The sequence below is a fragment of the Neolamprologus multifasciatus genome, chromosome 16, assembly GCF_963576455.1.
Source record: "Neolamprologus multifasciatus chromosome 16, fNeoMul1.2, whole genome shotgun sequence".
Lineage (NCBI taxonomy): Eukaryota > Metazoa > Chordata > Actinopteri > Cichliformes > Cichlidae > Neolamprologus > Neolamprologus multifasciatus.
The window spans coordinates 31,463,162-31,488,880 of record NC_140454.1 but is presented as its reverse complement, the minus strand read 5'-3'; the positions used below and the strand labels follow the sequence as shown (position 1 = coordinate 31,488,880).

General features: G+C 38.1%; 1 protein-coding gene and 1 long non-coding RNA gene across 3 annotated transcripts in view; one reads left to right on the top strand and one right to left on the bottom strand.

Moving 5' to 3' along the window:
- LOC146501073 (uncharacterized) overlaps positions 1 to 25,719 on the bottom strand; it is a 404,586-nt gene that overhangs the window by 54,466 nt on the left and 324,401 nt on the right. The gene's annotated exons all lie outside the window — the stretch shown is intronic.
- Positions 7,956 to 25,091, top strand: LOC146501078 (extended synaptotagmin-3-like). Of its 2 annotated transcripts, XM_085135203.1 has the most exons (24): positions 7,956 to 8,183; positions 8,295 to 8,623; positions 8,934 to 8,975; positions 12,355 to 12,489; positions 13,824 to 13,900; positions 14,001 to 14,070; positions 14,155 to 14,244; positions 14,330 to 14,385; positions 14,476 to 14,596; positions 15,864 to 16,040; positions 16,242 to 16,324; positions 16,547 to 16,595; positions 17,758 to 17,847; positions 17,988 to 18,050; positions 18,132 to 18,176; positions 20,324 to 20,395; positions 21,017 to 21,103; positions 21,395 to 21,544; positions 21,672 to 22,018; positions 22,152 to 22,250; positions 22,355 to 22,486; positions 22,624 to 22,729; positions 23,279 to 23,328; positions 24,728 to 25,091. In XM_085135203.1, exons 2-24 carry the CDS (start codon positions 8,318 to 8,320, stop codon positions 24,765 to 24,767), a joined length of 2,487 nt encoding a protein of 828 aa, XP_084991329.1. In that variant the 5' UTR covers positions 7,956 to 8,183; positions 8,295 to 8,317; the 3' UTR covers positions 24,768 to 25,091. The 2 variants fall into 2 exon arrangements, with proteins under 2 accessions (XP_084991329.1, XP_084991330.1); XM_085135204.1 differs by lacking the exon at positions 7,956 to 8,183 and having other exon boundaries at positions 8,562 to 8,623; positions 11,596 to 12,489.

Genomic DNA, 25,719 nt, shown 5'->3' with positions numbered 1-25,719 from the left:
ATAAGCTTCTTCTTATGTCACAGGATTTCAAAATGTACAGGAGAAAGAGAAGATGCTTCTGCTGATAATGACAGACTTCATGGATTTAAATCTAAATTACAAGTTTGACTTCATGTACAATGCAATTTAAATACAGAAGTCTTAATAAATGTACGTTGAGTTGTATGTAACTTTTTGTAAGACTTAAAATAAATTATACCATGCTTATCCTCCATATCCATTTTATTAAAAAATACCCTAAATGTTGTTGAATGAGAACTATCGGGGTTATTTCTTTGAGTTGTTTCCACCACTCTTAGAATCATCTAATTTTTTCATTCTATTTTAAAGTTTTTATGATCTGTTATTAAGATTTAATGACACCAATACATTTTCAACATCATTCTGCATACTCACTGTGTTGTACAGACAGTATTAATTGAAAATTTGATTCCAGACCCACTTGTATCTCTAACTTTATGTTTTGTTTTTTCCCAAAAGGTGCAATACACTGATGTAGAGAATGTTCAATGGCTAAACAAGGTACAGTATTAAAGTTATTTTGCCTAACATACCTCAGGTGAGGTATGTAAGAGCCAGCAAAATGTATTTGTTTCAGTGACCTATGATTTTTGTTTTATTTTAATCAAGACATTGGAGAAAAGTGTAGTAGCAAACGGCAGTTTGAACAGAGGATCAGCTAGCCGGCTAAACAACACGCTCCTAATCATGATTTTTATCGAGTAAAAAGCTAAATAGGTACCACCATAATAGGTATATTTCCCGCTCGCCCTTGAGGGTGGTCTATCCTTCAAGCTCAGGTCCTCTACCAGAGGCCTCGGAGCTTGGCGGTCCTGCACAGTATCTTAGCTGTTCCATCAGAGATCTCTGATATTATTCCCGGGATCTGCTGGAGCCACTCGCCTAGCTTGGGGATCACTGCACCTAGTGCTCCGATTACCACGGGGACCACCGTTACCTTCACCCTCCACATCCTCTCGAGCTCTTCTCTGAGCCCTTGGTATTTCTCCAGCTTCTCGTGTTCCTTCTTCCTGATATTGCTGTCATTCGGAACCGCTACATCGATCACTACGGCCGTCTTCTTCTGTTTGTCTACTACCACTATGTCCGGTTGGTTAGCCACCACCATTTTGTCCGTCTGTATCTGGAAGTCCCACAGGATCTTAGCTCGGTCATTCTCCATCACCCTTGGGGGCGTCTCCCATTTTTATCTCTGGACTTCCAGGTTATACTCGGCACAGATGTTCCTGTACACTATGCCGGCCACTTGGTTATGGCGTTCCATGTATGCCTTGCCTGCTAGCATCTTGCACCCTGCTGTTATGTGCTGGATTGTCTCTGGGGCATCTTTACACAGCCTGCACCTGTGGTCTTGCCTGGTGTGATAGACCCCAGCCTCTATGGATCTTGTACTCAGAGCTTGTTCCTGTGCTGCCATGATTAGTGCCTCTGTGCTATCTTTCAGTCCAGCTTTGTCCAGCCACTGGTAGGATTTCTGGATATCAGCCACCTCCTCTATCTGCCGGTGGTACATACCGTGCAGGGGCCTGTCCTTCCATGATGGTTCCTCGTCTTCCTCCTCTTTCTTGGGTTTCTGCTGCCTGAGGTATTCACTGAGCACGCTTGATGTCTTCGTGGATGTTCCTTGTCTCATCTTGGACCGTGGTGCTGACACTCACCAGTCCCCAGCCTACTTCCTTCCGCTTAGCTTACAGACATACTTACAGTCCCAAGTCCAGCTTACATGCTGCACTTGGGGTGAAATCCTCCATGCATGGTCAGGAGCTTCCTTGTCTTTATGTCAGTGGCTTCTATCTGCTCCTTTGGCCAGCTTATTATCCCAGCAGGATACCTGATCACGGGCAGGGCGTAGGTGTTCTTACCATTCAGCTGACTCCTCAGGACTTGCCTGACCCTCTGCAGGTACTTGGTGGTTGCAGCTTTCCTAACGGCCTCTTCATGGTTCCCATTTGCCTGTGGGATCCCCAAGTACTTGTAACTGTCCCCAATGTATGCAATGTTTCCTTCTGGTAGTTCGATCCCCTCAGTTCTGACTACTTTCCCTCTCTTTGTTGTTGTTGTTATCATCCGACTACGTTTCTCCAGTCCGACTGACATTCCGATTTCATTGCTGTATATCCTGGTGGAATCGATGTTTTGTTCACTCTTGGCATACAGCTTGATGTCATCCATATACAGGAGGTGGCTGAAAACTGGCCCACTTTCCCTCAGGGTGCCCTGGTTCCTCAACACCTGACGCGGACCTTGTTGATCTGGGTGACGTCCGAACCGGCATCCCTTCATATTTATGTCTCGCTCATGTCTGCGGTAGGCTCGCTTAGCATACAGTGGCTTGCAAAAGTATTTGGCCCCCTTGAACTTTTCCACATTTTGTCACAATTGGAATTCCAATTTTATTGGAATTCCACGTGAAAGACCAACACAAAGTGGTGAACACGTGAGAAGTGGAACAAAAATCATACATGATTCCAAACATTTTTTACAAATAAATAACTGCAAAGTGGGGTGTGCGTAATTATTCAGCCCCCTGAGTCAATACTTTGTAGAACCACCTTTTGCTGCAATTACAGCTGCCAGTCTTTTATGGTATGTCTCTACCAGCTTTGCACATCTAGAGACTGAAATTCTTGCCCATTCTTCTTTGCAAAACAGCTCCAGCTCAGTCAGATTAGATGGGCAGCGTTTGTGAACAGCAGTTTTCAGATCTTGCCACAGATTCTCGATTGGATTTAGACACCAGACAGGTCAGAGATAATGTTATTGAGAATTTTAAAGCAGGCTTAGGCTACAAAAAGACAAAATATTAAAATAAGTTGTCATTTTAAAAAAGTTAAATAAGCCATTTGATACATTAAGCCTTTTTGTTTTCACCTCATATAAGAAAGCAAGTAAAATTCTATGTACCATGTGATCTCATAGGTGCTGAATCAAGTTGCGCTAAAGTGGTGTGAGGTTTTTTTTTATGTGTTCAGGTGTTGGAGCAGGTGTGGCCATTCATTGGGATGTACATGGAGAAGCTACTTAGAGAAAAGATCCATCCATCCATCAGGGCCTCCAATCTTGCACTCAAAGCGTTCACATTTACTATTCATTTTGGATACAAAGTGTGTGGTTTTGATTTATGCACCATTTTTATTTGTTCTGCTTCAATATTCAGTGACATTCATCATTGGAAGTGCATCATAGGTGATATATTGTGGCCGAGTGATTTTTTATAATTATTTCGTTATTTTCAGCCTCTCAAGATCACTGGAATAAGAGCGTACACACATGAAGTGGAACATAGGGAAGTGATTCTAGACATGAATATAAGGTTGGTCAAACGCATTTTTTCACCTTAGTTTACAAAGTAGTGTGATTAGGGATGCAACGATACCAATTTTTTCAAACCGATACGACACCGATACTTGGATCTGAGTACTTGCCGATACAGAGTACAAAAACCAACACTTCTACCACACACACAAATACAATTAATTGGAAGACAGGTTTTATTATATTCCCTGCCGATAAAAAATAAAATCTTAATAAAAATGACCACAAAAATTTCAAGTGAAAAATAAGCACTTCTGTTAAATTATTGCAGAGTCTCCACATTGTAATTTAACAAAATATCACTGAACTATTGGCACTGTCTGGGCGGTTGGGAATTTCATATCGCAGCTCGAGTATGCTGAGAAGACGGTGCAATCCTATGTTTTCCACGGCCGGCATTGGCTGGTCATCCAGAGCGATAAAATGAGTCAGAGCCTCTGTTATTTTAACTGCCTGTGGATTTTCTCTTGATATTTTTCATCGCTTTTCCAAAACCTGAGTTAAAGTTGGCTGTTCCACACTGCTGACATTTTGTTTAGCCTAGCTACAGCAGCCTCCAGTTTCTCTTTTTTATCTGGAGCCGCCAGTCTCTCTCGCCTAACCCTGTGCCTGTTTAGCGCGGGATGTCCCCCTAGTGGCCAATCTAAAAAACTACAACAGAAATGACAAGCCACCCTCTGATTAATGAAATAAGTTGGTATCGGTTCATGGTATCGGTTAACTTTTACGAGTATGAGTACACACACATTTTACAGTATCGGCCCCGATACCCGATACCAGTATCGGTATCGGTGCATCCCTAAGTGTGATGTTTTCTCTTGTCATCATTTATGTCTGACCAGCTCAGTTTACTCTCCAGTTATGATGGTGATGTGGACATCAGCACTGATGTAAGCCTGGCAATCACAACTCATGTGAAAGGACTTAAAGTGAGCATCTCATTTTTCTGTGTTCTCTCCATCGTCTATATCACATGCTTACTGTTCATGTTAAACTCACTCTGAATCTTCCAGCTCCAGGGGATGCTGAGGGTCATTTTAGAGCCTCTTATTGGTCAAGCACCGCTGGTGGGAGGAGTGACTTTTTTCGTCATTCGCCGCCCTGTAAGTGGCCAGAGACGTTCTCACAGTCTTATTATGACGAGTGGAGCCTTGTAGTTAGTAATGTTTAAAACTCTAAAAATTTATTTCAGACTCTGCACATAAACTGGACTGGTATGCCAAACCTTTTGAGCATCCCTTCTTTAAGGTCTCAAATAATATTTGAAATATTTGAAATGAATGATTTTATTACTCGGTGTTTACTTGTTTGGTTGCTGTCCTCTCTCATCACATCTTTCACCTCACAGTTCACTGTCTGAGGAGACGACCTTGGATGCTATAGCTTCCATCATGGTGTTGCCCGACCGTATGTGCATTCCCCTCATAGACAAGGTCAAAGTGGACCGGATGAGGTTGCCACTTCCTCGTGTATGTTAAATATTTTTGGAGTTATTTTCATCTTATAACTTGCAGCTACAGTAAGCAGCAGTTCACATTAAAAAACAGAATCCTATCAAAATAAAAAGTATAAAAATTTTAAATGTTGTTTTGACTATTGCTAGTTTTTTGCTCTTTCAGTTTACCTGACTGTTAATGTGAATACTTGTGCTTTTTCTTCTCAGGGGGTGGTGAGGGTCCACTTGCTGGAGGCCAGAGATCTGGTGGCTAAGAACACACACGTGATGAATTTGATGAAAGCGAAATCAGACCGATATGCCACACTGAGAGTGGGCAGCACGCATTTCAAAAGCAAGACCGTCAAAGAGAATTTGTTCCCAAAATGGAATGAAGTGTATGAGGTACACAAACACACTGCACTTATCCACACTTTGATTCAGTAATCGATTACTGTTTGATTCTCACACTCTTTTTTCCCTTAACAAAAAAATGTGTCACTTAATTCTCATGGACAAACTTGAAAACACAATTTTGTGGAGTTTGTTTGCATTTTTGCTCAGTATCTTATATCCACTTTTTCTTAATGTAACCTACTGAAATCCCATTCAGTAAAATTAAATCAAAATACTTGAAAGACAATAAAAACATTGTTGTTGTTTTTGTGTGTGCAGTTTATTGTCCATGAGGCCCTGGGGCAAGAGCTAGAATTAGAGCTGTAAATGAGGGCGCAGACAAAGATGATTGTCTTGGAAGGTAAATCGAATATTAAATGGATTTTGGCCAAATTCTTTAATGATAATAATAATGATGGATTGGATTTATATAGCGCTTTTCGGGGCCCTCAAAGCGCTTTACAATGCCACTATTCATTCACTCTCACATTCACACACTGGTGGAGGCAGCTACAGTTGTAGCCACAGCTGCCCTGGGACAGACTGACAGAAGCGAGGCTGCCATATCGCGCCATCGGCCCCTCTGGTCATCACCAGTAGGTGGTAGGTGAAGTGTCTTGCCCAAGGACACAACGACCGAGACTGTCCGGGCCGGGCCAGCAACCTTCCGGTTACAAGACGAACTGCCAACTCTTTGAGCCACGATCGCCCCATCTTCAGGCAGCATCTGCCAATCAGTCATCAATAGATTTCTCGTTGTAGTGCCTCCTGTAATGTTGCGGATTCAAATATTGGGGATGGATACAAGAGGAAAACCCAAAATAACAACACTGGTCCGGCCGGGTCAAGTCAAACGATGATTTAATGAACACACGCGTGGGAGATGGACACCATACAGCAGACAGCATCAGATCTCAAAATGGTGGAGCCTTGATCAAACTCTTATAGCCTCTAGTGGCCCCCACCTAATCATAAAAGCCTAAACATTCACATTCTTTCTCACACACAGCGCCTAAGCTACGACCTTGGCTCCCTGTTTATCTGCTCCTGATGAGATGGGGCAGTATGCTCTGTTCTCTTCTAACCAGACAAATGAGACGATGACTTTCTGTGAACAGTATTTCTTATAACTCAACAGTATAATGCATCATAAAACAATATCATTCATTCACAATAAATCAGCAGTCTAATGTAATGCAAATCAGTTTACCAAATGTAATAGTTATCACCTTCTTCTAATTCAGGAGCATAATGCAAACTAAAACTACATAATAATTCACAATCTTTAGTTAGGGTCTAACATGGCATAAAATAATATCATAATCCGACAGTAGTCACTGATGTCAACAGATCCAACTTAAAGACAGTTTTATCACTCAATATTCAACATATTTGATTTTTGTCCATAATATGTCATTTACTTCTATTTGTATAGCACTTTTCTGGTTTTACTGGCCATACATGACTAATCAAAGCTTTCACGCTTCTGGGTCGTTTGACCCAGCATTTTCTGTTTCTGGTGTTTTTGTATTATTCTGTATTATGATTTAGGTTCTGATTCCTTAGTTGTGCTGATTATTATTATTATTATTGTAATCCTTATGTTAGGGTAGGTTTAGTTCAGTGTCTAGTCTGTGCCTGCCGTGTTTCCTGTGTTAATTTGAAAGTCCGTGTCAGTGTGTGTAGTTTTGCTTTCTTTTCAAATGTAGTGATATGATTATTGTTTTGGTATGCATTTCTGAGCTACAAAACTGATTAAAATAATGATCTGTCTGAGTTCTGATGTTATTGTACATTTCTTGTCCAATTTAGATATAACCTTGATTTTGGAGAAGTGAAGAGGGAGAAACAAATGGATCAGGTGAGCTTTTTTAACAGTAATAAACAACTTATTGTTTATTACTGTGGGGGGGGGGGGGGGGCACACAAACCACACGGAATTTGATTCTGCTCAATATATTTTCTCTTATAAACTGCTCCTGGTAAGAGTAGATGTTTACAAGTGAGTAATAAAAATGTGAAACATGCTTAGTGAAAATGCCAGAATTAATCAGCATTGCCAAAAACAACTATGAAGAAAATGTGCACTGACACAAACAAGAGAAAAAGAATACAGTGAAAAAGAGTAGAACACAAACAAACAAACAAACATTTGTGCATATTTGTAGAGTTTGCATTCAATTAAAACTGGGTGTGAGTTTCATGTGGTTGAACCCACTGCGTGGATATGGGGATCTACATTATGTGGTTATAACCACCTATAGGTGAATCATCATTAAATAATAATAATAACAATAATAATATTAAAAATATTGGTAATAATAACAATATAAATAATAACACCACCGCCAGTATTTGTACCACTACTCATGGTAATGATGATACTAAGAAAAAGACAACAAAAACAATCAAATGAAGCTAAATAAAGATATTAATGAAAACATGAATTGAAATAATGATAAAAGAACGATGAGAATTGGTAACAAAAAATATATATGAAGTTTCCTTGTTGTTAATTACGTCATCTGCTATTTCTCCGTTCCTTTTTTTCTTGTCCATGGAGAGAAATGCGGTCTGTTTGGGACTTAAACGAGCGCAATAAAGCCGGGTTCAGTAAGAGAGGATCTGTATCTGTATTTGTTAAACTTCATCACTGAGGAATTTTAACATCCAATGAGAACCGACACCTTATAAGCACATCTCCGTGTGCGTGGAAAGTCCTGACTTGAAGCGCACTACTGACACAGTAGGTGCCAGTAAGGAATCAAAAGTGCAACAACGTGCGTGTGATTGTGCGCTCGTGCCCTGATGACGTTACTGTGTAGTTACAACATCAACAATATGGTTCGGGGTGTTTTGGCACTGACTTACACAGCACCTCCCGGTGCAGAATAGGCATACAGCGTGAAAATCTAAGTTCCAGGTCTGGATTTATTTCCGTCATTTTATCCTGCATATTTAATTTTGTTTAAAAGAAAAAAACACGGAAAAGGTTTAGGACTACTATGAGCGCGAGGTAAGTGTGGAGGACTGGTTTGTCTACTTTTCAAATGAAAATGAAATGAATTACGCTACACAGAAAGTTGTTCGCCCACTGATCATACAATAAGTGCGTTTTCTGAACCAGGTCCTCAGACCGTGTCTGACCCGATGGCACAAAAACCGTCCGGAAGCATCCAGTGCACGGACAGGCTGAGCTCCTCGACTGTTAACCACGTAATAATAGAGTTCGTGATGTACTGCGGGAGAGCGGTGTTCATCTGCTACCCTGTGTATCTGGTAGGCTATCTGGGCATCAACATCAGCTGGGTGTTGCTGTGCGTGTTTATGCTCACCTACTGGAAGAAAAATCGCCAATGGAAAGTTGCGCGGATCACATCAGCCATCGACTTAGTGGACAATGAAAAACGCGCGATCAAAACCGAGCTGAGAAGTGCCTTACCGATGGCATCCTGGGTATGTTCTGTTTTTCTGTTACAGCCTAAACTTCTGAGGGAGGTTTTTAATCATCACACCTCTTCATCTTCCACCAACGCCGTCATGCATGACACTGTGACACGTCAACCTTTAACTTTAATGTCCAAAAGTTGATTCCGTTCATCTGGACGAAGCGTTTTGTGGAAGAAACGTTTCGTCACTCATCCAAGTGAAACGTTTCTCCCACAAAACGCTTCGTCCAGATGAACGGAATCAACTTTTGGAGATTTACTTACCTGGATGATTGAGCATGCATCAAGATTTTAACTTTAATGCTTTTCCCCCAAAGGTGCAATTCTCTGATGTAGAGAAGGTTCACTGGCTTAACAAGGTACAGTATTCAAACATTTTTCACATATTAAGAGTGATATTATCTATTAAGTCCTTTTTAAAACAGGTTCTCTCGGTGAGATTGAAATCTCTTTTTCAAGAACGACACCAAGACTAAAAACAGGCGCAAGAGTAGTTGCAGATGCACAAATACAACAATTTGAAATTTTCACATTATGCACTGTGATATGCAGAATTTAATTCAAATTAATTCAATTCAATTTTATTTATACAGCGTCATATCACAACAACAGTCACCTCAAGGTGCTTTATATTGTTAATTAGACCCTACAATAATGCATACAGACATCATATGACTCACTATGAGCAAACACTTTGGAAATAGTGTGAAGGAAAAACTCCCATTAGAGACCTTAAGGTGGATATAGATGCACTCATAAAACAATAACACCATAATCAAGTGGAGACAAAATTGTGGGTTGTGCAATGATCTTGCAGCTTGTGAATGAGATTGTGTGCCTTTTACCCAGGCTAATCTGACATTTTCCTTCCTTAGTTAGGTTTAGGGATTAGAGATCTGATCTAGCTTATGATTTTAAAATTTAGGACAAATCGTCAGTAGTGGACCTTGGATTCATCGGGTATTTCAGCCATTATCACTAGACACCCTCTTTAGCATTTATGGAGCCTAACTTCTTGAAAGGGATAGAAAAGGCGATAGAGAGAAGTAAGACAAAAACAGGGGGCGCCTGAACTGGCTTCCCACACCTCCCTGCCGGATCGGGCTGTACTGGATACCTTTAGGTGACCTCATTAAGATCAAGTAGAATAATAATGTGTAATGTTTTGTTCTTTTGATGCATTTTTAGGCTAATTTATGACAATTGTCATCTTTATTTTGACACAAACATTGGAAGAAAGATGGAAAATGTGGGAGAGAGAACATGTAGGCACACTGCAGCCATTCCAACAGTGGATCTGCTGCTTATGCCATAAGGAACCTAACAACATGCACCAAATAATGATTTTTAAAAGATTTAAAGCAAAATCTGATAGTTTGATACAAATGCAAAATTATGGCATGTTAAAAATCAGTCAAAAAGAAAAGAAAGGGAGTCATTGTTGATCAGTTTATTCAACAATCTAGTTAGACCTAACCAGAACTTGGCACCACTTATTTTTAAAATGTACTGTGCTGCATGTAATGAGAGTCAGAACTGCCTTTCTTGTCCCATATTTGGGGTGTGTGAAGTGGTAGCACCATGACTCCTGGTTTGAACCTTCTGTCGTTCTATGTGGCATTTACATGCTCACCCTGTTCCATGCATGTTCAGTTAATTGGTGATTTAATTGGCACTGAAGATATGTCCAAATAAGCCCACATCAAATATCATAAAATCTGGTATCCAATACATCAGTTAGTCTGTAAATATTGAATCAGCTACACTTAGGTCCATTAAATCTTTGACAATGATAAGTTTTACTACTGTAACTTGCACTCTCCACTTTCTGCTGTGACACAAGAAATTTCCTACGTATGAGACTAATAAAGGTTTGTCTTCTCTTCTCTTCTCTTCTCTTCTTTTTTAAAAATAATTTTTCGTCTGTATTTTGCAACAGTGGATTTGAAATCAAACAGTCAATATATGATAGAAGTGCGGACTTCCAGCTTTACTTTAAAGGTTTTTAAAAGTATAGTCTTTTCAGCTCACCTTGCAGATGAGTTTGTGCAGTGATGAGGTGTCTGTCATCTGTCCTTCCATCTACAATTCCCAGGAATCATTCCTGCCAGATTACTGATCAGAGTTTATGATCACCTAATGAACTTATGGGAGTTCCTAAAACATGCTGATGCATGTGAATGAGGACTTTATGAGACTAAAAAAACAAAACAAAATAAAAAACCTTTCAGAGAAAGAGAGAGACAGAAAGAGCACAAACCTGCAGCCAAATTAACAATCTGGTATATTCTTACAAAGATTCAATGCCCTAGCCAGCTCAGCAACACCAAAAGCAAGAAGACAACTAAAGTGCATTATAACACAATTGTTTTCATGGTTAAGAAAAACTTCACTGCATCTAACCAGGCCAAGAACACTCTTAAAGAGGTAGATCTATCATTCACAGAGCAAAACCCAACACAGCATGCTGAATGCAGTGACACAAACAAGCAGCGACTTGTTTTTTGGAATGTATGTGGTATTTGTTTTCAGGCAGAAAGAATAATAGTTCAGGAACATGTGACAAAACAAAAGTTCTCCTCATACAGGAAATGTTATAGATTTTAATTGTACCCAGGTCCCTATTCATGGACATAACTGACACAAAAAGAAAGAGTTCATGGAAACAAATGATTTCCTTTTTTACTTTGTTAAACAGAAAAAACAAGCTCCTTATAGAAGAAAAAACAGGACAAACAACCCAACAACAAACCCAAGCCAACAAACATGGGGAGAATTACAGAATATTTTATGTAAGAACACAACCTAGAAATAACAATTTCAAAGAAAATAATAAATCAAGCAAATTGCTAGCAAATCAACTCCAGCGTAACAAAGGAAAGTCACTCACAGTCAGACATTCAGCTGGGCAATACACACAACAGGACATTAATAATACCTTTTATAGTCCATCCATTCGCTTCCGCTTATCCTTTTCAGGGTCGCAGGCAGCACTGGAGCCTATCCCAGCTGTCATAGGGCGAGAGGCGGGGTACGCCCCTGGACAGGTCGTCAGTCTGTCGCAGGACTAACACACAGAGAGTGACAACCATTTGCATCACACCTATGGGCAATATAGATTAATCAATTAACCTATCCCCACAAACTGCATGTCTTTGGACGGTGGGAAGAAGCCAGAGTACCCAGAGGGAACCCACACAAACATGGGTAGAACATGCAAACTCCACACAGAATGACTCCAGCCTGATGGAGGAACTGAACTCAGGACCTTCTTGCTGTGCGGCAACAGTGATATCCACCCTGCCACCGTGCTGCCAGATAACTTTTATGCCTTTATATACCTTTTGTAGTTATTACTGTGATTTCTATTCTGCTGAAAATAAACACAATCCAGAAGATATTCGGTTATTCCTCTATAACACGAACTAGTTAAGGCCCTGCTGATCCAGAGTACACAAAACCTACACCTTAATGCATGAGGACAGAAGGTCAAAGTCAGAGATAAATTAGCTGAAAGCAACATGGAGACTGCAGGAAGTGCAAACTATATTATATATATATTATATTATATAGTTACTAACAAAAACATTTTACAAATAAGTTGTAATTTTAGAAAGCTAAACAAAGCATTTAATACATTAAGCCTTTTAGTGTTAATCTCAGTTAACGTTGTGAGTAAATTTCAGTTTGCTATTCTGAATCAAGTGTTCACATGTTTTTTTGGTCATGTGTTGTCAGGTGTTGAAGCAGGCGTGGCCTTTTTTTGGGACGTACATGGAGAAGCTACTTAGAGAAAACATCCAGCAGTCCATCAGGTTCTCCAGTCCTTCACTGAAAACTTTTACTTTTACCAAAATCCACTTTGGGCGCATTGTGAGTGTCTTTGATTTGTGCAGTTCTGAAAAAGAACTGGGTCTGTCACGGTCCTGTGGCTGCTACCCAGCATTTTGAGCTTTTTGCACTTTGAAGTTTTGTTTAGTTTAATTATTTATTTCATTCCTGGCTTATTTAGTGTTTACATTTATTTCATTTATTCCGTGTTCTGTGTATTTTGTTTTGTTCCTAGTTCTCAGTTGCTTGAGTTTAGTTCTTCCCTCAATGTCACTTCCTGTTGCGTTGAGTCTCCTTCATTGAGTTCATTTGTGTGTTTTCCCTGTTAAGTTTTGCTTTTCCTGCTTTATTTTCGCTTCTGTCAGTGCACCCTATGGTGGCTGTGGCTACAACGTAGCTTGCCATCACCAGTGTGTGAATGTGTGGATGAATGGATGTGTAAAGCGCCTTGGGGTCCTTAGGGACTAGTAAAGCGCTATACAAATACAGGCCATTTACCATTTTGTGAGTTGGTTGCTTGTAGCGTGCTTCATTCCACTGTGTGTGTGTGTGTGTGTGTGTATATATATATATATATATATATATATATATATATATAGTTTCTGTCTCCCCTTGTCAGCACTTCTGTTCACCTTTCTCAGTGTTCCATAGCCCTAGTATGTTTCCAAGTTTGTTGTTTTTCAGCAACTTTTCAGTTATACTGTGGTACCTTATTCTTTGCTTCTTTTCTGAAATCTGTCAACGATCTAATCAATGACTCGTGTTCAGTCTGCACTTCACGTCTTCATCTCCCTACACATTACAGGGCGACTGTAATGGAAATAAAAACAGAATGCAATGCAAATCTCATAAATCTGTATTTCATTCACAACAGAACACACAATATGTCAAATATTTCAACTGAGAAAATACATAATTTAAAGTAAAATGTTAGCTCATTTTGAATGTGATAGCAGCAACACATCTCAGAAAAGTTGGGATGCAGTCATGTTTCTCTTCTTTCTGCTTCTGATGTTTTTAGTTGGTGAAAGTTCTTCTACTGCAGGCAATCCATGTTTTTGCAGTCCATCATTACTTCTTAGAAACTCTCTCTTTCTAAGATGCTCCAAACCTTTTTAAGACATGGAGTTCAAAATGAGCTATGAGTATTTTTTTTTCTTAAAATGGTCCATTTTCTCAGTTCTACTGTGAATAAATTATAGGTCTATGGGATTTGCAAATCATTGCATTTTGCTTTTATTTACATTTTAAATCGAGTTTGTATTTGTTCTGCTGGAAATCCACCCTAATATCCAGTGACATTTATTCATTGGAAATGTGTTGGAGGTGATGTGTTGTGGCTGAATGGTTTTCTTTAAATGCTTCTTTATTTTCAGCCTCTCAAGATCACGGGAATAAGAGCGTACACACATGAAGTGGAACATAGGGAAGTGATTCTAGACATGAATATAAGGTTGGTCAAACACTTTTTTTTTTACTTTAAATTCCAAGTCATGTGCAGGATGTTTTCTCTTGCCATCATTTATGTCTGACCAGCTCAGTTTACTCTGCAGTTATGACGGTGATGTGGACATTCGTGCTGACGTGAACTCAGCAATGACAGCTGGTGTGAAAGGCGTTAAAGTGAGAATCTCATTTTTCTGTTTTCTCTCCATCATCTGTATCACATGTTTACTATCCTTGTAAAACTTTCTTTAAATCTTCCAGCTCCAGGGGATGATGAGAATTATTTTAGAGCCTCTTATTGGTCAAACACCGCTGGTGGGAGGAGTCACTTTTTTCTTCATTCGCCGCCCTGTAAGTGGCCACAGATTTTCTCAGTGTGGAGTTGTGAGAAGTGTAGTTGTGTGTTTAATATTATCTAAAGCACTCTTTTTTTCAGACATTAAAAATTAACTGGACTGGCATGACAAACCTTTTGAGCAGCCCTGCCTTTAGGTCAGAGAATCTTTAAAAATAATCCTATTATCACCGATTCATCCAGACTTTTTGATATTTATTTGTCTCACTCCATCTTTCGCTTTACAGCTCACTGTCAGAGGAGACCATCATGAACATCATTGCTTCTTTTATAGTGTTGCCCAACCGCATGTGTATTCCCCTCATAGACCAGGTCAAAATGGACCAAATGAGGTTTCCACTTCCTCGTGTATGTACCATCACATTTCCAATTCACACATTTAGCTTCACCTTATAACTGGCAGCTACTTGGATTTTTTTATAAGCACAGTGCATTTTAAGATAAAAAAAAAGTTAACTATTTGCTCTTTAAACCTATTTTTACCTTTACTTGTTACTTATACAAAGACACTATTAGGGATGGGTATCGAAAACCGGTTCTTGTTGAGAACCGGTTCCCACTGTTTCAATTCCTTGGAATTGTTTGCCATTTTTGCAAACGATTTCCTTATCGATTCCAGTCGCCCCGAATGACGTCGCCACGTTGCGGAGCGTCATTTACCTGGCAGGAAACACGGCGCCTAAGCGGCTCAAACACTCAAAAGTTTGGTTATACTTTACGAGAACGGATGACAACAGGGCAACTTGCAATACTTGCAAAGTAGATATTTCATTTAAGGGAGGAAACACTACAAATATACAAAAGCATTTGCTCACAAAACACACGATAACCTTAAATGAATGTCGTGTTTTTAATTCCGCTCCGGACTCGTGAATCTCAACCCAGCAGCAGCGGTAACGTTTGCACGTCCTCTCCTGTTAATGCGGCAGGTAAATAATCAACTAACAGTGCATATTATGTTAGCGCGATCTGCCTTATTACAAAACCTGCCACTACTGTGCATTTAGGTGACCATGATGAGACAGACAGAGTCTGGCTCAGATGCTGGCAGTTCTCACTGCAGTCTACCGGTAGCATCTCCTTTCAGGCCAGGATAGACGAATGTCACCGAGCAGTGACTCAGTTTGTGGTCAAAGGTTTGCACCCATTTGCCACAGCAGATGATTTTCAGTAAGTGAATGTGTTTAATTGTAGGCAGGGACATTACTGGATATTCTTGTGTAATTGCTACAGAATAATTGATGTTATACTTTGTTACTGCTACAGAAGAATATTTATTTTATTATTTTACATTTACAATTTTTTTTTTCCTGGGGACCCTGTGACACCCCACTGAAGAGCCGTAGGCTGTGGATCTCTTAAGATCTCACTGTTGGGTTTGTAAGGCCATGTTACTCCTAAATTTCTATCTTGTTCAAAGAGAAGATATAAAACAAAGTTCTAAGCTAATCGAACTTAATGTTCTCCTTTTTTTTAAAAAAAGAATCGATAAGAGAATCGATAAAGAATCGAATCGTTAAACAGAATCGAAAATGGAATCGGAATCGTGAAAATCTTATCAATACCCATTCCTAGACACTATCATTAATATGAATCTTGTGTTTTTTCCTCATAGGGGGTGGTGAGGGTCCACTTGCTGGAAGCCAGGGACCTGCTGGCTATGGACACATACGTGATGGGTTTAGTGAAAGGCAAATCAGACCCCTATGCCACACTCAGAGTGGGCAACATACACTTCAAAAGCAAGACTGTGAAAAAGAATCTACATCCAAGATGGAATGAAGTGTATGAGGTAGGCTAACACGAATTCCCCCACACAAAATTCAAACACATGACTGTATTTCATACCCTGTAATGCTGGGTGTGTCACTCATCTTCGGTTTTACTTGTTTCATTGTATTGTTGTACAGCATCAGTATCAAATATTCCATTTTCTGCATGTAACCTTGTCTTCTTAGTGCTTTTAAAAACCTCGCTTTCTTTATCTGTGCAGTTTGTTGTCCATGAGGCTCCTGGCCAAGAGCTAGAAGTGGAGCTGTATGATGAAGATGTAGATAAAGATGATTTTCTTGGAAGGTATGTCGTACAGTTTTGAGTTATGATGATGTTTTTCTTGGCTTTTCCTTATCTCATCATGCAGGCCGCAGTCCTCGTGCAGAGTCAGTTATGCCTCTAAGAAAAGCCCTTCTCAAAGTTCCTGGCATCAGTGGATTCTTACCTATGAAGAGCTTATAAAAAATCTAACTAATATTGACATTAACAATGTGATTTGTATTTTACATTGGCTGTCTGCTTTAGCTATAACCTCAATTTGGGAGAAGTGAAGAGCGAGAAACAAATGGATCAGGTGAGATCTTTTACCCTGAAGAGCTGACAAATGAAAAATGAATCTAAAATCAGGGTTAATGGAATTGAAACTGAAAGAGTGTACGAAAATAAATTTCTTGGAGTGATAACTGATGATAAGCTTAGCTGGAAGTCTCATAGAAACCATGTGAAAGCAAACATTTCAAAAACCATTGCTATTCTCTACAAAACAAAGCATGTCCTGAACAAGAAATCATTATACACACTTTATTGTTCTCTGTTGCTTCCATATATGACTTATTGTCTGGAGATATGGGGTAATGCATATAAAACAAATACTCTTCCTATTTCCGAGTTACAAAAAAGAGCTATAAGAATTATAAATGAATCAATCGAACTATATAGAACCAACTAACTTTTTTTATTAATCTGAATGCCCTGACATTTTATGATTTAGTTGAATATAAAATGGCACAGATAATGTATAAAGCACCAAATAACTTGCTTTGCCACAGTACCCAGAAGCTGTTTAAAGTCAGAGAGAGTCAATATGACTTAAGGGGAACAGATTTCTTTAAAAAGAAAACAAGATAAGGACAAATATAAAGCAGAGATGTGTTTCTGTTAGAGGAGTTAACTTGTGGAATAGTTATGACAGTGATTTAAAAAGGTGGAGTTCATTTTCCTTGTTTAAAGACATGTTTAAAAATAGAGTATTAGAAAAATATATAAATCAAGAGTGAAAAGAGCAATACTAATAATATTGAAACTCTTGGTTGTTTTGCTTTGATTATTTTAATGAAATTTAATTTAATGTAGTTACTCATCTCAGGTGGAAAGTTTTTGCTTTGTTTGTTTGTTTGTTTGTTTGTTTTGTTTTACTCTTTGCTTCGAGCCCTATGTACATGAGCTGCATGCTAAAAGAGCTTCTGTTGGTTGGCGTAATAAGCATGTGCTTCAGCCAATACCTTTTGATTAGCCTTGTCTCGTGCTTTCTTGCTTTGTTGTAGATCTTTTTTCTGCATTCACTGAGATATTTGAATGATAATCAATAAATCAATGTGCAGTATTCAATAGATTAATCTTCATAACACAACATTTCTGTACCACAGTGCACTGTTTCATATAAAATGCATGTGCTACCATTTTCCCTGGTTTTCTATTTGCACTAAAGCCATTCAAACATCCTCTTACTCTTGCAGTGGTTTCCTTTGGAGGATGTGCCACACGGTGAAGTTCACCTTAAGCTCCAGTGGTTTTCCCTTCAGACTGACACCAGCCTACTGCAGGAGGTACAGCAGCCCACTATTTCTTCAACATAACATTCGAATGTGTATATTTCACTTTGAACTAAAAGCAGCAGCTGTATGTGTGTCAGTGTCCAACTGCTGTGGAAATCACATTTCTTTCCTCTCACAACATTTTCTCCCAGTCCAACGACAACTTTGCCTGTGCCATACTTGCGGTGTATCTGGACAATGCCACAGATCTACCTGTAAGCATCTTCTGTTGATAAGTAGTATTGTTCTTGTTGTTGTCATGCAAATGTTCTCAGCTGTATTTCTGTCCTGCTCAGAACTCAGACCAACAGAGGCTCAGGAAGAACTCAAAAGAAGCGCGGGTAAGACGACAGCTTTTTTAGCATTAATGCATCAGGCTGTGTCCTTGTTTTTCTTGTTGCAATTTGTTTTAATGCCAAATTTATACAGATATTTGGATCAAATGTGCAATATTAGCTCTAATAATAGAGACGGCAAAGCAAGTCCTTCACTATCACTTGTTTTGATCACGTTGAGGACCCTTATATCTTTCTGTCCTAAACATGTTTATAAAAATATCCGTGATTTTTGGGGGTTATTGGGAGCCCAAAGCTTATTGAGTTTGCCAGTGAGAGTATGTTTTCTTTTACAATAATAGATGAGCATATTAAAACAAAAGCTTTGTTTTACTTTTATTTACTTCATTTCAATGTCCTGCAACTGATAGTGCTTTTGTATATTGATGCCAAAAAGCCATATCAGTCAGGTCATCTGCTTTCTGTAGGTGTTCTAGATGTGCCTGTGCGTGTTCAGAGGTGGTCTTTCCAGTTTGTCTGGCGCATGCCTGTAATTGTATATGCCTGTTATTGCCAGCTGCTCTTCATCTAACTCATAGGTGTCAAACTCTGGCCCGCGGGCCAAATTTGGCCCGCAGCCTAATTACATTTGGCCCGCGAAGCCATACCAAATTACTATTAGAGCTGGCCTACTGGTATTATACAGCTAATATCTATATTGTTTAGTATTAAGCTTTGCTTGTTCCATATTCAGTTTTCCAGCAAAACTTATTTGAGTCCATAAGAAAAGATTAATTCTTATATCTGGAGGAAGATTTTTTTTCAATAAATATTAACGTTAGCTCGCGACTTTGTTCCAGTTTTGAATTTTGGCCCACTGTGTATTTGAGTTTGACACCCCTGATCTAACTCCTTGAACCGAGACATGTTCAGATTAAATTTCCCAGCCTTAAGAAACATGCAGGAGGAACATGGAGGAAACAGACTTTAAAAAAAATAAATCAATAAAAAATAAGGTTCTACTTTCACAGATTTCATAATTGATATAAATTCCATTCATTTGGTATTTTAGATAATTATAAACCAACTGGTAGAATTATTAAGGATTTTTTTAAAATAACAAAACTCTTTTACTCTTTTCTCAATTCAAGGTTTCCTAATTTCATTAGTACCGTCCTCTGCTGGTTATAATGTGAAAATGCAGGATAAAAATAAACTGAAAACTTAATTTCTTATCTTTATGCATCATTATTTGGAAGTGTAAAGATGGAGGTTGGCCATTAGTATTTTTTTCTGCTTCAGTAATGATTGTCAGCATAAATGTTTTTCTTCTTCCTCGTCTTAGTTGGTGGTGTTGTTTATTACAGAGTTGAATAAAGAACGTTGCAGTTTATTGTTGGAAGACTTCCAATTTTGGTTTTGTACAAGCCAAATCATATTTTTATGAAAGGAGTGTCATAAGAATGCTACCAGAGAATCCAGGTGAAGTATGAAATAGTAAAGTAGTTGCAATTATATGTTTATATAATCCCACTTAAACTCATACATACATTTGATAAATGACATTTACAAATCCATAGAGACACCGTGAACCATTCTCCTAATGAGGACTTCATCCTGAGTGTTCGCAGGATTCCTCGGTCACTGTATTAATTAAACACTGCTTACAATTGGTTATGCAGTAATCACATTTACTATAATTATTCTTTGTTTCCTGTAAAAAAGCTGACTTGTTACCTCCCTTTTGTGCCTACCTTTAAGGATTTGTGGGTAAATATAATTAGACAGTAATTTCAAATAAAATTCTGTGAAATTCCATTTAATTACATGGGACCAAAAATTTGAACGTCTGTTTACTACATTTAAAATATGAGTGTAAACAACCAGATAAACTAGTTCTTCAAAACACATTTAAAGTCAATATAAAAATCCAAAATATTCACCCAGTTATAGGAAAAAGCTCACGGAAACCTCACAAAGCACACAGAATTCATCACATAATTATGACAAAATTCACACAAAAAACAGGAAAAAATATGGAACCGATGTAAACTGCTACCTAACCTGGTTTGCAAAGGTTTACAATTACAAGGCAGGTTATATGTTTTTAATATTGACACTGACTTAAAGAAACAGATCCACTTAACCGAATTGGAATTGGAATAGAGCTCTACTGATGTTCTGACCAGGTCATTGTTTTGCTTTGTTTTCAGATCACAAAGAGAGCATCCTTTCCCAACAGCTTTGTTGAATTTTCCATTGACAGCAATGTTCAGAAAAGCAAGGTATTGCTCTCACTTTACCATAAAAACACATAACTTTCCCCTATGATATCAAATATGATCATTAAAGCTGTTATTATAGCTGTATGGGCACTTGCTTTAAATGACAATGCTTCACCTTTTTTCATTAAGTTACAATTTGTTATGAATGAAAAAGATCACTTTTATGATATTTACAGATTTTAGACCATTTCCGCTACCAGGAAGAGGTCAGAGTAGAGGTCTACAGATCAAATGGAGATATCATTTCATTTGAAATTTGATAAAAGCCTAAATTCAGTAAAACTGAAGAATAGTTTGGGATGAGAACCCATCTGAAAATAAGCACCTACCTGCATTTTTGGCAAAATTTAAGTCTTAAAATCAATTTTTGTCATTTCTGGTTTCAAATAAGAACGTGTGTCACTTACCTACCAACAGTTTTAAGCAACATTTTTAGGTTTAGTGATCCAAAATAAATACATTTTGACTGCATTTTATCTGGAAGCATTTTGACTCTAGATCAGTGAAACTATTATAAAGTCCGTTGAAAAAAATACTGCAGTTACAAACGCAAAGCACAGTAACTGTGTTATCTTTTTGCAGTGAATAACTTGAACTACTACTGATGCACTGTTTCTCCAGGTTGTGTATGCATCCAAAGACCCGGTGTGGGAGGAGGGCTTCACCTTCTTTGTGCGTGACGTCAACACGCAGCAGCTCTTTGTTCAGGTTTGTTTTTTAATCCAGAACAAATTGCTGTCAAAAACAACCATTTGGAAAGTATTGTTTTTAAAAACTTAACTATAATCACTGCTGCTAATAAAAAAATATATAGTGCTATATTTATCACGTTCCCATTTAATTGTCCAATTTTGACTCAGAATGAAACTTTTACTACAATTGACACAAATGATTCTGAGGCATATTCTGAACCCAGACCTCCTTCAGTCTATCTGATCCCTTCATGAGGTTAATATAATTTGTGTTTTTTTAAATATTTTTTTTGTTCATGTGGTTCAGGTCAAAGAGCCTGAGAAGAAGAATCACCTCGGTGTTCTCAACTTGCCCCTTAGTCGCCTCCTCAACATCTCGGACCTGACTCTAGACCAGTACTTCCTGCTAGAGCACTCTGGAGCAAACAGCCAGATCAAACTCAAGGCCACGCTCAGGGTGGGCAAGCACACACACACACACCCATCTGTCTTCCTGTACAAAGCAAATGTTCTCTGTTGGTTTTCTCATCGTCTTATTCACCTCTGTCATAAGTAGCATTGCTCATGTCTTCTATCTCACACAGATTCTTAATTTGGAAGAGCCTCCACCTAAGACTTTCATCAATCCTTCTTCAGAAGTCAAACAGCAACAGGCCAGAAAAGCAGGGAATACCTCAGTCTCCAGTCCCTCCGATGCTCCATCTTCCTCTCACACAGTTTCCTCCAACAATATCCCTGGTCCCTCAACTCCGAACCAAGAGACAGCTTCACCAAATCAAGGTTATTTAGCTCAAGGCCGTGGCTCCTTCCAGGCATCTAAGAAAAGGAAATCATCTGCGAATGTGCGCCGGTTGACCTCTCACAGCCTGCTGTCACAGAACTCCATCACTTCATCCAGTTTTGACCCCTCGGATGAATTCTTATTTCCAGAGTGAGACTTTGTTCTCTGCGTGTCCTTTAATGTCAACTTCTAACCTTTCCAAAGATATCCTGAACTGAGCTGGATGCTGCATTTTCAAAAAAGTATAAAAATGAAACTGACCTTTGCAATTTTTTCTCTTTAGAGCCATTAGGAATCATCAGGGTTCATTTGGAGAGATTGAGCTAAATGTACGCTATGCAACCCTGAAACATAAGCTTATAGTCTTTATAATCAGATGCAGGTATGTCACAAAAATCTGTCCTCATTACCATTTAAGTTATTAAAAGGCTTTAATTAAAATATACAGAAACAGTTCTCCTAAATACCGTGGCCTCTCCCACACAGGAACTTATTGCCCTGCAGTGAGCACGGCACAGACTCTTACGTCCGCCTGTATCTCCTCCCCGACCAAACCTGGAAGCATCGTAAGAAGACGCATGTCAAGAAGAGGACAACTAATCCTGTCTTCAATGAAAAGCAAGTCTAATACGCTCATTCACCATTTGTTTGTTGTAAAGGAATAATTTATATTTTTATACTTTGTAGTTTGTGTGTCTTTAAAGCAGACACTGAGATGGTGTCACTTTCTTTTCGTTTACCTGCTTTCATCACAGGTTTGAGTTTGACGTGTTACTTCAAGAAGCACAAGCCAAGAGGTTGGATGTGTCTGTGAAAAACAACAGCATTTTCTTCTCTCAAGAGAGAAAGGACATCGGTTCGGTATGTTAAGCTGAACTACTCATTTGGTATTGATGTCTTAAAGTATATATAAAAAATATAAAACTATATATATGGAACAATATTTATACATGTACATTTTTTTTCTTATACATATTTATGCTGATATTTGCCTTTTATTTAAAAAAAAATCCTAAACATATATTGCATGGTTTATGAAAATATTAATATTTTTTTTAATATTTTTAAATAACAAGTACTGCTATCATAACAATTGTAACAAAAATAAGCAATATTTTTTGTGCTAATAACACTCATGCTGCTCCTGGTAAATTCTGCATTTTTCTTCCTGTCACAAGCTTCAAAGCCTTAAAAGCTTAAAACTCTCTAACTCAGCTAAACTGCTTTATGTGTTTACTCCTTCTTCAGACGAATATACGACCTGTCATTTTCCTACTTTTGTTCATTGTGGTTTAAATATTTATTTTATTTTCTTCATATGTGGCATAAATTGAAATCCTAGCTGCTTTCACTATCACACTTTTGCAGCTTGTTCCAGACAACTAATGGCAGTCCTGCTTCTTTCTGCAGGTAATAATAGATTTATCAGAAATGGATCTAGTCAAAGGCGTCACAGCGTGGTAAGGGGGCAGTTTTCTCTTATTACGATTAGATTTATGTGACACTGAATGTGGATGTGCTGACTTTAAGTATCAATACTTCCTTCTTTTATTGTCTTGCGGTCATCAGTTTGTAAAGAAAATCCTCCCTGACCAGCTTAATTAAAGGAACAGTTTAAGGGAAATTCACATATTGACTTTCTTGCTGGGAGTTAGATAAGATTGATGGTTCTCTATTCCTCTGTCTTATCTGGTGGTAAATGAAGCTCCAGCCTGCAGCTCATTGACTTAGCACAAATAATGGAAACAGCTACAGCGGCTTTGTCCAGCAGTAATAAAATCTGCCTGCACCGTTGTTGCTGGGCACTTTTTAACTGGTTTCCTTCTTTCTATATAACTTCCTGGAACTTCCTTGCTGCTTTTATGGAAGTCTCACATTGTTTTTGTACCAATTACACAATTGTGAGGCATAAGAAGACAAATGTTCCTGTGTTTTAGCTCATTTAGCTGAAGCCCAGATAAACTTGTGGTCAGATTACAGAGAACAATCACAATTCCAAAAATGTTAGGAAACTGTGTAAAATATAAATAAAAATAGAATTCAAAATGATTTGCAAATATATATAAACCCATAATAGAATATAGAATTTAAACATATGAAATGTTTAAACTGAGAAACTTTCAAGGAAGTATTACCTTATTTCAAATTTCATAGCTGTAACATGGTCCAGAAAAGTTGGGAGAGGGCAACAAAGGGCTAGAAAAGTAAGTGAAACTGAAAAGAAACTAATTTTTTTGGCAACAGGTTATTAAAATATTCAAATATATATAAAAAAAACAAGTAAAGACTTGCAATCTAAGGGCTTACACATCTGGAAAGTCACTGCTCAAAGGTATAAACAGGTTTTAGAGGAACTTATGCTCTCGTCCAGGTGGTGCCTTTTTCAAGGAAAGGCATTGCATATTTCAGCAAAACAATAATAAACTGCACCTGTTAAAACAGGATAGCTGATCTCTTCAGATGGCAAATGTTTAGTTATGCTATGGTTCTTAGGTAATAATGGTTCCAACCTGAACTCCTGGTGAAGTTGCATATTTGTTATTTTATCTGCACTTCTCCATTTTGTCCATTTTCAATTTTCACAAGTCAGATTCCAGTGAAACAAGATCAATTTTTCATGACTGTGACTCTGCGAGCCTCCTTGACATCTCAGTGGAAATGAATTCGTATTACTTTGTGCAATAGAGCCACCCAGTAACAAGAAAACTCATTTAACTTGCAGCAACAAATACATGTTTTTTAAATAACTGGTTGACCAAATCTGGTTGTAGGGCATGGACCCTAAAAACAAAACAGAGTGTGCATGCTTATTTGATGCTTAATGATCTTATAAACATTTCATGCTTCTTTTCTCTGAAGGTATAATCTCACTCTGCCTGAGCTGAGAAACTCCATGTAGGAAGTGGAACAGAGAAATACTTCTGTGTGCTGCGATCTCTGATATAAGAAGTCAGTCTGGTTTCCAGACAGTCCTACTGAAGATCTTACTGAGAATAGAATAAACCTGAGAGCATTCTCGTTCTCTTGTTTCCACATGTTTTCTGGATAATATAACAAAAACCAGTGGTTGTTAATAATATAATTTCTAGGCATTAGAAAATATTCGTTTCTCTACAGAAACAAGGCAGTGTCTGTATTTTTTTATGTTTTATCCGAGCCAAAGCTACCTTTGTAATTTTGTGTAAATAGTTTTTACAGTTTTTATGCAATATATTGAGGGAAATAAGATAAATAAAAGAAATGTGTAGATGAGTCAATACAGGGCAAAGAATGTTTACACACTTTGATAAGTGATTTTAAGTATGCACAAACTCATACTTAAAATATGAGTTTGTATATTAAATATTTATATTTAAAATATTTTACATGTCAGTTACCGATATAGGGAGAAGTACAGTATACATTTTAAACCTAAAGACCTCAGACCAGCTACATTAATCTATTTTAAAAGCTCACTCATAGACTTTATGAATAGCTTCAGTTGTCAGTTGAATAGTTCATAGCTCAGTTGGTATTTGGTAAATTGGTTTCAACAGGCATCAGAATATCAGAGTGACTCTATTATTAGACTGTCAAACATTGATGCTGGGATGGTAAAGACTTTGTCTTGACTAAAAGTTTAATGTTTTGTATTAATTATTGAGCACAGAACCAGTTTCAGATTGTTGTATTTGAGTTGATGTTTAACGTGACTTTTATTTTTACTAATATTTATGGCAAATAAACATCATCCAATAAACACATGGTGTATTTGAAATAATTTCAATAAGTGTACGATCATAACAGATTTCTTCATCTTGATCTGTTGTGTATCTTTATTTTACAACATCATTCATTCGTTTAATGTATTG